This window comes from Salmo trutta, chromosome 37, assembly GCF_901001165.1.
Source record: "Salmo trutta chromosome 37, fSalTru1.1, whole genome shotgun sequence".
Lineage (NCBI taxonomy): Eukaryota > Metazoa > Chordata > Actinopteri > Salmoniformes > Salmonidae > Salmo > Salmo trutta.
Window position 1 is genome coordinate 11,609,795 of NC_042993.1, and position 14,423 is coordinate 11,624,217.

General features: G+C 43.1%; 1 protein-coding gene across 1 annotated transcript; it reads right to left on the reverse strand.

Annotated features, from left to right (window-relative positions):
- Positions 1-2,815: 2,815 nt before the first annotated feature.
- On the reverse strand, positions 2,816-13,102 carry LOC115176932 (sialic acid-binding Ig-like lectin 16). The gene is made up of 7 exons (XM_029737331.1): positions 12,948-13,102; positions 11,150-11,271; positions 10,531-10,735; positions 9,536-9,681; positions 8,072-8,216; positions 6,996-7,149; positions 2,816-3,664 (listed from the first exon to the last, which is right to left on the reverse strand). Exons 1-7 carry the CDS (start codon positions 13,003-13,005, stop codon positions 3,577-3,579), a joined length of 918 nt encoding a protein of 305 aa, XP_029593191.1. The 5' UTR covers positions 13,006-13,102; the 3' UTR covers positions 2,816-3,576.
- Positions 13,103-14,423: the final 1,321 nt, after the last annotated feature.

A 14,423-nucleotide genomic window follows, 5' to 3' on the forward strand; every position in this document is an offset into this window, starting at 1 on the left:
GGGTTGATAACAAACATTAATAGCCTACCAAATAAAAGGTATTTACAAAACATGCATAGTTAAGCCAACATTTATAATTATAAGACTGTTTGATATTCAATGAGATACAATAACATACTGTGTGTATATATATATATATACACATATTTGTAAATGCAACATTCAAAACATACTAGGCTGAAGATTAAAATGTGCTATCATGGCATATACATGGAAGCTATAGAACTTATTGTCGATCAATGGAATTTATTAGACCTTGTTTGATATTGGAGTAGCCTAGGAGTAAACAAAAAACTTGTGTTTGTTTGTGTTCTAAATGTAAAGTGAAATCATCAGTGTAGTGTAGATGAGAGCACTAGCCTAAATAACAGGTATATTTGAGCAAATTACCGCTTGGAATAGCGCTAATGGAATGAAACCAACAAAACTCTCCAGCGGTTTCAAATCCTTGTTCTAGACAGAGCTTGGGGGTGCAAACAACGGCTGAATAAGAAGCACCGGAGACTCAGTTTACCGTCAAGCTGTGGTTGCACTGCACCCTAAATTGAGTTTTCCAGTCAGAGCGTGGCACCAAACGGACCTATTATGAAAATTGTATTTTCTTTTGAATATACATCAGTGAATATTTTATTATACGTGAATGAATGTTTCAAAGTTAGTGTTTGGCGACACCTTTGGATGGGGAAAGTGCATAGCATGTCAGATCAGCTCGGAACATGAGCCTATAATTAACATGTATTTGTTAATTAATTAATTCAGCCTGAAAATTATAATATATTTGAAGTAGGGCACATTCTCATTTTCAGCTTTGAAAATTGCTCGATGGAAATGCTGTAGCCCTAAGCCTGTATGTTCCTCTAAAATTGCTACATAAAAAGTGGCCTTTCTCAGTCTCAATAATAGGCCCATCTGTATAAATGATTCTGCCCCGTAGTCATTGGTAGCCTGACATGATTGTAGGCTACTGATTTACCCTTCTGTACTTCTCCCGCTCAACCACACTTCCGTTCCTTCTGTCTTTTGATTTCTATTTGTCCCACGCCGAGATATGTTCTCTTTCATCATGTTGTTTTGGCTAGGATAATATCCGCCCCCCGCATTTCGCGTCCCGTTTCATTTTCCCCTGTCACTTTCTCTCGGAGTGTTTGTTCCCCGGTTGGCGGGAGTCAGCGGCGGCTCCCCCGCACCAGATGGGGCATTGTTGGAGAGTAATGATGGGGGAACACCTGCCTCTCCAGCGAAAACCTAACTTTCATTTCAACCCATACATACATGCAATTTAACAGAATAGAGACTATGTGTTCTAAACAATGTCTTTGAGCGGGCCCTAGTTGCTATATTATTCAAGAGTGGCCTGCTCTAGTCATTCCAATGGAGATGTCCACTGAGACAGGCTTCCATAGACCGGTGTGCTGCTGCTGTCTGTCTTGCTGAGACATGTTGCACTCCAGTTCACAGCATAGTGGCATCAGCTAGTCACCCAACTATAGGCTAATGTAATAACCAATGTGTGGTTATGGGTATACTTACCACTATATTGTGCATGGATATTCTTAGGAAACAGAATCAACAATGATAAATACTTGGTGTAAGGTAATAACAATGATTCCTAACAATTATTCCTATATGATATGTGAGGTAAAAGTGTAGCTGGTCATCTTTTTGTAAGCCTACTCCAACCCTAGACCTTTAGCTACTGACATGAGGTCAGAAGCCAGACCCTATGCCAGTGTCTAAGGGCAGTCCTCAACTTTACCTGGTGACCTTAGAAGGGAAAGCTGATTCTAGGTCAGTGCCTAGGGGCCAGCGTTATCCAAATACAACCATGGAGGCAGAAAGCGCTCATGCGACTGACCTTGCTGTAGTCTAGTAGTCCTTGGGCCAACCTGTTGACCCAGTAACATCCATGAAGGCGTACACTTTTCACCCATAAATGCCTCAAAGGCCAAAATAAAACGCTGTTCACTGGCATTTCAAATGAAGAGCACTTCAAATTTCCAAATGATATTTTGATGAAGCATGACTGTTTTATGGACTTTTGGCTACACAGTTTTGACCTCAGCCTTTACACCTAGCAGCTAGGACACACAAATAGCCTGTAAAAAGCCAGACGGTGGCTGGAGAAGGAGCTGCAGTGAAGACTTGAATAATCAGTTTAATAACATTATCCTCGCTGTGCTCTGTAGCGTGGACGGTACCCTTTAATGGAGTGTCATTGTTAATAACGGGAAGGAGATGCTGGGGTTTAACGGCAGCCTACCTTCAACCACGCACACATAAAACATCAGACAGTCCAGGCTTAATTAAATAAATAGTTATGAGAAGAGCCGTTATAGTGATAAGCGGTGATGCAAATATGTTAAGGTTACAAGGCAACAGAGGAGAAAATGAAAGAATGAAGTTGTGGCCTGGCTGAGAGAGGGAGAGTTATTAATGGTGCTGTAGGATGCAGTGGGGAATGAATGATGTGTAACCACATACATGCCCATTGTTTTAAGTGAGGCTATCGATGCCTCAAGGTTGTCTGTCTGTCTTCTGTTATTGACTGGGCATATCATATGCAGGCTCTCTCTCCATGGTTAGATGGTGTGAGTGAGGTGCAGTAAAGGTTAGCTGTAGAGGAAGGCCTTGCAGAATGGATAGGAAGTGGAGGGAACTGAGGTTATAGAGAGGATAGGAGGTCAAGAGGCCATTGGATTTACTGTATGTGTGGCCAAGCTTGTACCAGCATCCAGCTTTCACAGCATTGTCAATACTCCTCCCCCTCTCGATATGTCCTACATTTAAATCAATGATAAAAGACACTGGGGAATTACTATTAGAATTTCTCAAATCAACTTTATATCATGCCTATTAAAAGTACAGGAAATACAGCAAATAGATAGCTCCGAGGGTAATGTTTCAAAGTGCTTCAGTTGTCATTGGAATATAGATATACAAAATAATCTACAAGTCTACATCTCGTCTGTGTACTGTGAAGTGTGTCACCACTAGTATGCTACATAAGGTTATACATTTCCTTGAAAAAGAATCCACACCAATATTCTACACCATGTAAAAGCATTGAGGTGAAAAGGCACATTTGTGATACAGCAGTCACATATTTGCAACGTAAGAGGCATTCCTTTTTGTGAGCCCAAGGCTGCAAAAGTGCTGGTGGTGAGCAGTTTAACTCAAGGTAACCTCCTTGTGAAAAATGTTTGCAGCTGCATTGGGTTCACACAGTATATAAGACTCCTCCCCCTCGCCTTGCCTCAGATAAGAACGTGAATCTCAATTTTGCAGGTTGCGAGATCAATAAAGAGAAAATTGCACACCTTTTGTTCAAGAACAATTCAGCCAACCCCGCTGGAAGCAAACCACCCCAGTAAAACAATCATTTGTCTCCCTCCTCTTACACGCAGCCAGCCTTTGATAATAGCTTCGATTTTACTCTGCATCCTGGCTCACTGCAACTCTGCATCCATAACCCAGGCACCTCTCCTCCCACCTTGACATCTTCCCTCCTTCCTATTCCTCACTCCCTTTCACCATCTTTCTCCATTTGTTCCCCTACTTCTCCATCTCTTGGCGCGGTCACACCAGTGGTTGTTTGTCTCCACTGGTAGAGGCCAGAGACTCCACACTGGCTGTGTAGATGGGCTTCTTCTGAGAGTGGTCATCACTGGAGGTAGAGAGAGGGGGAGGAGAGAAAGAGAGTGGTCATCACTGGAGGTAGAGAGGGGGGGAGGAGAGAAAGAGTGTGGTCATCACTGGAGGTAGAGAGGGGGGGAGGAGAGAAAGAGAGTGGTCATCACTGGAGGTAGAGAGGGGGGGAGGAGAGAAAGAGAGTGGTCATCACTGGAGGTAGAGAGGGGGGGAGGAGAGAAAGAGAGTGGTCATCACTGGAGGTAGAGAGAGGGGGAGGAGAGAAAGAGAGTGACTGCCCAGAGAACTACAGAGGAAAGAAAGACAAGTAAGATAGAACATATAGACTGCCAACCAGTGATCTACAGAATATACTGTAGGTCAAACACACACAGATGTAAAGAGCAACCTAACCTCAATAGCTTTCATATATTATATAAGACAGAATACCTATTACAGAAAGCATGTACTGTACTCATGTTGTAATCACTCTGATAAGAGGTTGATCAACAGAAGTTGTGGGTCACAATGTGTCTGATTACTGTGTATGTATTATGATTTTAACAGTACATACTATATGACCACAGTATCCTTTACATGTTTTGCACGAGTCTGGTGAAAACACACCCACATGAAAAAAATACTATAGCATTGTAGTGATTTTGCGGACTACACTACTTAGTGTGGTATACTGTAGTATCTACAGTTAACTCTATCTACAGTATAAATACAGTAGTAAAAGAAAACATGTAGTATATACTACAGTAATTAATGTAGTGTTTTTGTGTATCGTAGTATAATGTGGTATTACTGTAGTGTTTTTGCAGACATTACTGTAGTGTCCACTATAGTGTTTGTTTTATTATTATCTTTTACATAGAAGTGGAGGCTTTCACTTAGAAGAAACCTACCAGAGAAATTCTAAGAGCACATTTTCCATAACCTGTAAGTAGGTAGGACTGGGGTCTGAACGTCAGCTCTTTTCTCTAACCTGTAAGTAGGTAGGACTGGGGTCTGAACGTCAGCTCTTTTCTCTAACCTGTAAGTAGGTAGGACTGGGGTCTGAACGTCAGCTCTTTTCTCTAACCTGTAAGTAGGTAGGACTGGGGTCTGAACGTCAGCTCTTTTCTCTAACCTGTAAGTAGGTAGGACTGGGGTCTGAACGTCAGCTCTTTTCTCTAACCTGTATGTAGGTAGGACTGGGGTCTGAACGTCAGCTCTTTTCTCTATCCTGTAAGTAGGTAGGACTGGGGTCTGAACGTCAGCTCTTTTCTCTATCCTGTAAGTAGGTAGGACTGGGGTCTGAACGTCAGCTCTTTTCTCTAACCTGTATGTAGGTAGGACTGGGGTCTGAACGTCAGCTCTTTTCTCTATCCTGTAAGTAGGTAGGACTGGGGTCTGAACGTCAGCTCTTTTCTCTAACCTGTAAGTAGGTAGGACTGGGGTCTGAACGTCAGCTCTTTTCTCTAACCTGTAAGTAGGTAGGACTGGGGTCTGAACATCAGCTATTTTCTCTAACCTGTAAGTAGGTAGGACTGGGGTCTGAACGTCAGCTCTTTTCTCTATCCTGTAAGTAGGTAGGACTGGGGTCTGAACGTCAGCTCTTTTCTCTAACCTGTACGTAGGTAGGACTGGGGTCTGAACGTCAGCTCTTTTCTCTAACCTGTAAGTAGGTAGGACTGGGGTCTGAACGTCAGCTCTTTTCTCTAACCTGTAAGTAGGTAGGACTGGGGTCTGAACATCAGCTATTTTCTCTAACCTGTAAGTAGGTAGGACTGGGGTCTGAACGTCAGCTCTTTTCTCTATCCTGTAAGTAGGTAGGACTGGGGTCTGAACGTCAGCTCTTTTCTCTAACCTGTAAGTAGGTAGGACTGGGGTCTGAACGTCAGCTCTTTTCTCTAACCTGTAAGTAGGTAGGACTGGGGTCTGAACATCAGCTATTTTCTCTAACCTGTAAGTAGGTAGGACTGGGGTCTGAACGTCAGCTCTTTTCTCTACCCTGTAAGTAGGTAGGACTGGGGTCTGAACGTCAGCTCTTTTCTCTAACCTGTAAGTAGGTAGGACTGGGGTCTGAACGTCAGCTCTTTTCTCTAACCTGTAAGTAGGTAGGACTGGGGTCTGAACGTCAGCTCTTTTCTCTAACCTGTAAGTAGGTAGGACTGGGGTCTGAACATCAGCTATTTTCTCTAACCTGTAAGTAGGTAGGACTGGGGTCTGAACATCAGCTATTTTCTCTAACCTGTAAGTAGGTAGGACTGGGGTCTGAACGTCAGCTCTTTTCTCTAACCTGTAAGTAGGTAGGACTGGGGTCTGAACGTCAGCTCTTTTCTCTAACCTGTAAGTAGGTAGGACTGGGGTCTGAACGTCAGCTCTTTTCTCTAACCTGTATGTAGGTAGGACTGGGGTCTGAACGTCAGCTCTTTTCTCTAACCTGTATGTAGGTAGGACTGGGGTCTGAACGTCAGCTCTTTTCTCTAACCTGTAAGTAGGTAGAACTGGGGTCTGAACGTCAGCTCTTTTCTCTAACCTGTATGTAGGTAGAACTGGGGTCTGAACGTCAGCTCTTTTCTCTAACCTGTAAGTAGGTAGGACTGGGGTCTGAACGTCAGCTCTTTTCTCTAACCTGTAAGTAGGTAGGACTGGGGTCAGAACGTCAGCTCTTTTCTCTAACCTGTATGTAGGTAGGACTGGGGTCTGAACGTCAGCTCTTTTCTCTAACCTGTAAGTAGGTAGGACTGGGGTCTGAACGTCAGCTCTTTTCTCTATCCTGTATGGAACACAATATATTGGCCTATACCTGGCATGTAGATGTCTTACTTATAGGTGGAACAAATTGGGATAGGGGAATGGGCAGGGTATATGCAAATTAAATACTGTAGTATTTACTTTAGTTTTAAAAAAGTGTAGTGTTTTTGCAGACATTACTGTAGTATTTACTATAGTATTCTACAACATTCTATTGTAAGTACTACACATGATCTAGGGATACTACAGTGTGTGGTATAGTATTCTACAGTATACCACATAATTCTACAGTAAGTACTGTAGTATTTTATAGGAAACTGTAGTATTTGTTCATGTGGGCAGGGAAGAGATCAGGGAGGAAGTTAGCGACTGGGTCGAGCTGGTCACCATCACTGGGACGCAGCGGTCTACAAGACCACTAACACACACACTGTAAATCCACCTTAGCCTTGGTACCATCGTAAGAGTCAGAGTGAAATATAAGACAATAGATATAATATATTGGCCTGGCTATAACCTGGGATAAATGGAAGAGGGGAAGGAGATAAAAGAAAGGAGGGGGCACCACACACACAGGGAGAGAGAGGTGAGAAGGGCACTGTGCCACAGAGCTCAGCACTCACATGGGTCCCTTGGTGCTCTTGGCCTGCTTGGCTCTGCGGACCAGGAAGACGGTGATAGACAGGATGAGCACCAGGAGAACCGCCCCCGCCACGGAGGTCATCAACACCAGGTTGGTGGAGTTGTACCAGGCTTGGTTGAGACGGCTGTTGGTGGCTGCAGGCCGGAGAGTCAGACACACTACAGGCTTTAATACCAGTTGATTCACAGACAGTTTATTTTGTTAGCCTAGCTCCATACTGTCCATTTTGTGGTGTATCCAACTCTTCTGGATAAGATGGTTAGAATCTGACCCTGCTGGTCATCTATGAACATTCAAATGTCTTGAAAAACGATCTGGCCTTAATGACCACATGCATCTCCACCCGGTACAGCCAGAAGAGCCTGGTTCCTCTCTAGGTTTCTTCCTAGGTTCCTGCTTTTTAGGGAGTTTTTCCTAGCCTCTGTGCTGCTCATCTGCATAGCTTGCTCTCTACGGTTTTAGGCTGGGTATCTGTAAAGCACTGACAACTGCTGATGTAAAAAGGGCTGTATTAAATACATTTGATTGATTAAAAATAGTGTAAAATGAAGTGCAATTGATTGTTCACTTCCACTTCATACTGAAGCAGTGTCTTTACTGTTATAATTGACATGCATCCAGTTTGATTGGTGTAACTGACTTGGAGGCTAGATAATTGAAACGATTGTAATCGCAAGGATTATAATTTATTCTATATTGGCGATATGATCGTGTGGAAAAACCTGTGACTGTTAATGCAGCGTAATCATCTTGCAGGTCGCTGATAAAAATGAACAATGATCAGTATGATAAATTGGATTAGCTGTAACGTAGTGAGTCCTCTTCTTCAGTCACATCTTCAGTGTCCTAAGAGACGTTCTCTGCAGTGGCCAGTTCCCTCCATCACATAGCCGTAAGACCCTCGCCTTCATGGGAGCTCCTCCTCCCCATATGTGCCTTGGCCCTAACATCTGTACTCCTCTCCTTCCTGCTTGCTAACCCCTACACTTACTGTCCCTCTTCATAACCCCTGACCCCCGTAGTCCCCCCCTTCCTAACCCCTGACCCCCCACCTACCTGTCAGCACAGTTATGGAGATGGTGCTGCTCCTCTTCAGGCTGGACAGGGTGGGGTGCTTAGCCATGCAGGTGTAGTCTCCACCATCCTCCATCCTCACATTCTTCAGCCTCAGCTTGGAGGAGGGCACGATCCAATCCTCTCCCTGATAGAGGGAAGGATGGTGGGTGAGAGAGGGGAGAGAGAGGGGGGGAGCGAATGGAGGAGAAAGCGAGCGAATGAGTCAAGAAAACGTTTCTCAGTGGAGTTACAGTATGCGTGTCTGTGTGAGAAGCAATAAACTCCCAGACAAAGTGTATTTACCTGAACAAATTGAATAAATTCCACATAAACCCCATTCACTGACCTAGATGAGGCAATCAGCAAAGAATAGCACGGCAACACTGTTAACAACACATAATGAGAAAACGGGAGGCACTGTGGACACAGAACTAGCTGCTGCGCTATTATTAAGAGGGAGAGTTAGACACAGTAGGGGAGGAATAATAGGAGAAACAGAATAGAAACAAACCAAAAAAAAGACATTACACCTTGCAAATGATTTGGCTCCTGGGATCTCGCGTTTCCTGCCAAGAAAGTCCATTTCAATTTAAATGAAGGGCTGAATTAAGAGGACTTCCAGGAAATGCCAGGTTTGGCCAAACAGCATTCTGTATGTAAATCCACTGGCTCAGACACATCCAGCCTCCTGCCTGCCTCCTATGGACATTACTGGAGACCGGGACTGTGCAGTCAGTCAGCAGCTGCCCATCAAATGGCTCATACTGTTTGTTTCTCTGCCCCTATAATTCCTCCCATTCCCATCCTTGAATACTTTCTACCCCAAATCCAAATGTAGAAACAGTTATGCAAATAGTTATGAATGTGTGGACAGACTGGCTCAAAAGTTAGATGGAGGACATTCCCAGCGACGGATATTGGAGGGTGGAGGGGTATTCTTTCTAAAGACATTCAAATTCAGAAAAATGTATTAAAATGAGGACTAACTTGATTTTAAAGGTGTGAAATTGTATCAGGTCTGAAATAGTGGTCCACAATGTGCTGAAGTAGTGATACCTTATGTTACCACTAGGGAGCAGCAAATCAATTCACCAAGGACTTATTGTTGCCTGCATGGCCATTCGGAGTTTGACATTTAGCATTGAGAGGTCTTAATTCCCCTGGGTATTTGGTTTGTGGCTTTGGTAACAGCAAGTTGAATAATTCAACAATGGTTAACTGAACATTGAAAAATCATTAGGATTCTATCAACAGATTGGCTTTCAGGTTGAATGTCCTGCCTAGACCTCATTAAACTATTAATCCTCTGTAAATGGGCAAGCTGCTCTCCAGAAAGAGGAGGGCCCAAACCAGGGAATACCAATGAATACTGAACACCTCTTATGGTGCTGAGAGAAAGAGCAGCGGGACAGAGAGTGAGAGATCGAGCGGTAGAAGACCAGATCCTGACAGACCCAAACTCACATATTTCTGCCAGAAGTATTGTGGTGCCTCGGAGGCTGTGGTGGAGCACTCCACCTCCACGTCGTCACCTAGTGTCACAAGCAGGTTTTCCTTGATGAACTTCCGGCTGGAGGAGGACACATCGTACACAGACAGCTCACGCATGTCTGAACAGGGGACCAGAAACACAGCAGGTTCAGGCAGAAATCAAGAAGAACGCATGCGTGATGGTTTTAAGAGGTTTGAGTGTGTGTGTGCAGCTGTGCACGGTGTACAAGCATGCATAGACATCAGTCAACAGAGCTATATCCCTGAGTAGACTGCAGTATCGTGCCTCAAATCCTCTACAAATTGCCCATGAGGAGGGAACAATCAGATAATGGTAATTGCCTTCATCTTCCTAAGTCCTCACAATGGTGCACTGTGGAGTGTGACGGTTCATTTTCTCCCGCTCTACGTCAACGGAACCATCTCCATGTGCCTTGGGTTCTCTCCTTCTGTCCACACATAATTCCCCATTATCGATTGCTCCACAGGCAAAGAAGCCTATCAAAAGACAGGACGGACGATTTGATCGCCCCTGTAGCGGAAGGGAAAATAGGCCTCACGCTATGACCACCCTTTCATGTGCCTTGTACAGTACAATATGTCTCTTCTTCTGGTTGCTTTGTATTTCTATCTATCCCCTGTGAATTTCCATTTCTGGAACATTGTTTTTGAAAACAACGAGGAGAATAGATATACTGTACGGTGGAGTGGATAGCAGGCGCTCCTCCTGGAGAGCTACTACTGGGTGTGCAGGGGTTTGTTCCAGCACTACACTTACCCTCCGGATTCAGCTAATCAAGGTTCTGGGGAGCAGCTGATACAAATCAGGTGTATTAAAGCAGGGTTGTATTAAAAGCCTGCATACCTAGCAGCTCTCCAGGAGGTTTGGTCTTTCCTGCGGTGCTGACTTATTTGTCTAACAGCTGTTACAGACGTGCATGTGACTATATAGCCCACCCCATACTCACAGTTGACGGTGATAGCCAGGGGCTGGGAGGAGTTGTCGGGTGCCGTGGCGTTGTCTGCGACACAGCGGTAGAGTCCCTGGTGGAAGTAGCTATGGATGTTGCGGATGGACAGAAGCAGTTGGCTCACCTCACGCCTCAAGATAACACCGGGGATACATCGGCGGTATATGGGCTCCTCCTCCAGCCGATACCACTTATTCATGTACTGATGGAGAGTAGGAGAGAGAAGAACAGAGAGAGAAACAGATTTACCTCATCTGCAAACAGCAGTCATATGCGGGACTGGCACAGTGATATGAGTAGTAGTGAGAATTATTACCTTCTTGGTCTGCACACATTGGTCATTTTATATACAACAAAATGATAAAGCTGAGCCCTGTTGACATAATTAAACATACTGCACTAACTGAAGTCGAGTTCAAGTCACAGTTTGATAAGTGCAGCGCCTCAACGTGCTTTACTTCACATAGTACAGCAACAGAATCGGCAGTCATATAACCCAATTAGAAGTAAAGTCAGAATCGGCAGTCATATAACCCAATTAGAAGTAAAGTCAGAATCGGCAGTCATATAACCCAATTAGAAGTAAAGTCAGAGGTAGAGGAACCTGTGTCCTGACCTTGGAAAACTTCTCAATGTGGACTTGGCTGGTGTTGAGCTCCGAGTCGGAAAGCAGACATTCCAGGGTGACTTCATCGTTCTCCAGAACAGGCTTGTCTGGTCCCTTTATGACCAGAGTCGCTAGACAGGACAGAGGAAGACAACAGGGACCAAATCAACACCCTCATCATACACTTTATTTGTCAATGCTAGTTTATTGTTTAGCTAATCTCATCCCATGGCTGGTAGTAGATAAGATTACTGTTTAGCCCACCGACTGCTATAGTCATTCCAGTGGGGTTTTTGTTGAGAAGTATTTTGATACACTTCAGTGGATGGGCTGGTGCACCTAACAATCAGGCCACATATAGGGCATTAGACTGGGCTGTTGCAGCAGCTTACTGTTTGAGTGACAAATACATTGTTTTATTTTTATACAAGCTCTTCCTTTTCCTTCTCTTTGTCTGACTCAGACCGGACTGGCATTTAGCCAAATACAGTCATATGAACAACAGGTTTGTCTACTTGACTAGGAGATGCTGGTAACAAAAGTATGTAGGAGGTCCCCTTCTGGACAAAGCGTTTTAGTTCAAAAACACAGACCAACCACGCACTTGCATTACTTGTCAGAGGAGCTGAACAACACGTTGAAAGCACACCATTTCACGGGGATGACTGTGGCATTATCGATCCACACCATGGTTAATGTTGAAGAAAAGCAATTGGAAACATGTTTTTAGATAGTGACAAAAAAAACAGTAACTTAAATTGCTTTTCTCCACAAGCGTTGAGTCTCCAAGGTAAATCAAATCCCTTGGAGTTGGATAGAGGTGCAGAGATTCATTTGATTTGTCACACTTTCAATTTCGTATTCAGATAAATTGGCTTTTCAGGGGAGTTCCGCTCTCAATTAATAATTGAATCGATTACACAGGCACAAACACAGACGATAAAAAATAAATATATATACACACACACACACATCTGCGTGGCCTGATTTTACGCAGCACTTGAGATCGTTTCAGCGCGACCAAATAAACACTTGCAAAACCGAGAACAAAATAATCTCTTTCCCATAATATACCAACCATGATAATACACCATGTGCAGGCAATGAGATAATGAGTGCAAGTTAAATCTGAGTATAAGCCCTTATGTGATGCCAACACAGCTGACCTACAATATCTTGTCAAGCAGTGGTGGAAAAAGTACCCAATTGTCATACTTGCGTAAAAGAAACCTTCATAAAAAATGTGAAAGTGAAAGTCACCCAGTAAAATACTACTTAAGTAAAAGTCTAAAAGTATTTGGTTTTAAATCTACTTCAGTATCAAAAGTAAATGGAATTGCTAAAATATACTTAAATATCAAAAGTCAAAGTAAAACACTCCAACATCATTTATAAAAGATGCCCTTGTGTGTAGTAAGTCCGCCAGAGTTCTCTTGATAAGTGCGTGAATTGGAGTTTCTGTCCTGTTAAGCATTCAAAATTTAAAGTAGTTTTGGGTGTCAGGGAAAATGTATGGAGTAAAAAGTACATAATTTTATTTAGGAATGTAGTGGAGTAAAAATTGTCCGAAATATAAATAGTGAAGTAAAGTACAGATACTCCAAAAACTACTTATGTAGTACTTTAAAGTATTTTTACTTAAGTACTTTACACCACTATTGTCAAGTAAACTAATTTGAAGAACAATGCTGAACAGAGTTCACGTTTGCAGTTGAATCAAAACAAATAAGACTACATAAAATGTAAGCGTAAAGAGAGTAGAATAAAATGAAATTCACTCAGTTAAAGTAAATCAAATTATATTTACCAATACTGCTGTGAGCATGTGCAATTACTAAAATCGCAAAGAGTATAAAACCTCTCATGTTTGTTATTGGATTCTGGGTATTGATGAATATTTCCACTCTGCTTCAGTGTCTGTATCCAAATACTGCAATACCGCCTGACTGTCGAAAGAAACGTCTGGAACTGTACTTATTGATACTGGGGGAGGCGTGGCTTGCTTCCAGGGTTGTCTTCAAAGTTTGGAATAAGCTTTATATATACACACACACCTCTTTATTTCCACGTGCAGAATGTTTTTATGAAGGTGTTTATTTCTGTTTGGTTTTAAATGACTGTTCTCCACTGTTGTAGATATTAAGTAAAAACAAGACGTGTGTATATTGATAACAATTGGAGTATACGCTCCAATCACTCGTTAGTGCGTCACTTGTCTCCGTGCGCTCAGGATGTAGGCGTACAGTTTCACGCAGGTCAGTGCTATACGGTATCATTGGAAAGTCCCTAACCACAACCATAGCACTTACCTAACATTTTAAAATTCGACTTTAATGGGGTAGGAATGTCCCAAAGATCCCGGATAGCACTGATCGTGTCATTCATGGCTCTGCAACCCTGTTGCTGTAGAGCTACCCTCCTGTAGTGTTTCGCTCAGGACGGTAGCTCACCAGGACCATGGTTGGAGAGACGTAATGCTATCATAAAGCGCTCTTTTGTCACACACGAGAGCTTTCGCCATCTAGAAGTCAATTAACCTGTCCTTAACCAAACCTGTCCATACTTCAGGTGAGCCCGAAAATGGTTCCGTGTACACTTAATTACATATGACAAGTGGAAGGACGCTCTTTAATCATGGGGTGCCGTTTTGTTACCCATGTGGACTGTTCTGCGTCGCCTGACTTTACGCAGCACTTGAGATCGTTTCAGCGCGACCAAATAAACACTTGCAAAACCGAGAACAAAATCATCTCTTTCCAATAGTTACTGCGAAATGCTGATGTAGAGTTTCGAGGACGAGTTAACACACTTGAAACAGAGCCTTTTCATGGACACATTTTGATTAGTCAAACTCCAAGAACGCCCGTCTCATATGCATGTCCTTTTTTCTCTTTCTGGCAAACCAATTCTTCCATTTCTGCCGTGTCATCACTAGTGGCTTGTCATGCTATATGTTTGATACAATTATCTGGGAGATCTTGCCTGTTGTTGGGAATCCCAGCTGACCGTGGTTTTAGTATCAGTTTATACCAGTTAGTAAACATCTGTGACACTCAGAAGCATATCTTGGGTCAAAGAGGCTGGAGTGAAATGATCATTACATAAAGGCCCTATAGATGTTGTTTTTGAAAACCCCTGAATGACTGAGGCAATCATTTACTGAAAACAGGTCTATGTGGAAAAACAGATGGATATATAAAATGTATTTTGACACCATGGTCTCTTTTACAGATGAGCCCTGTATACATACACACTATATACATCAATATACACAAATATTCAC

Excerpts from the sequence above, each read along its gene's own strand:
- LOC115176932 (XM_029737331.1), bottom strand. The coding sequence starts at position 13,005 with ATGAGAGGTTTTATACTCTTTGCGATTTTAGTAATTGCACATGCTCAC. Across the intron at positions 11,272-12,947 it reads ACATGCTCACAGCAGTATTG|CGACTCTGGTCATAAAGGGA; the intron begins GTAAATATAATT and ends TGTCCTGTCTAG. Across the intron at positions 9,682-10,530 it reads CCTGGCTATCACCGTCAACT|ACATGCGTGAGCTGTCTGTG; the intron begins GTGAGTATGGGG and ends TCCCCTGTTCAG.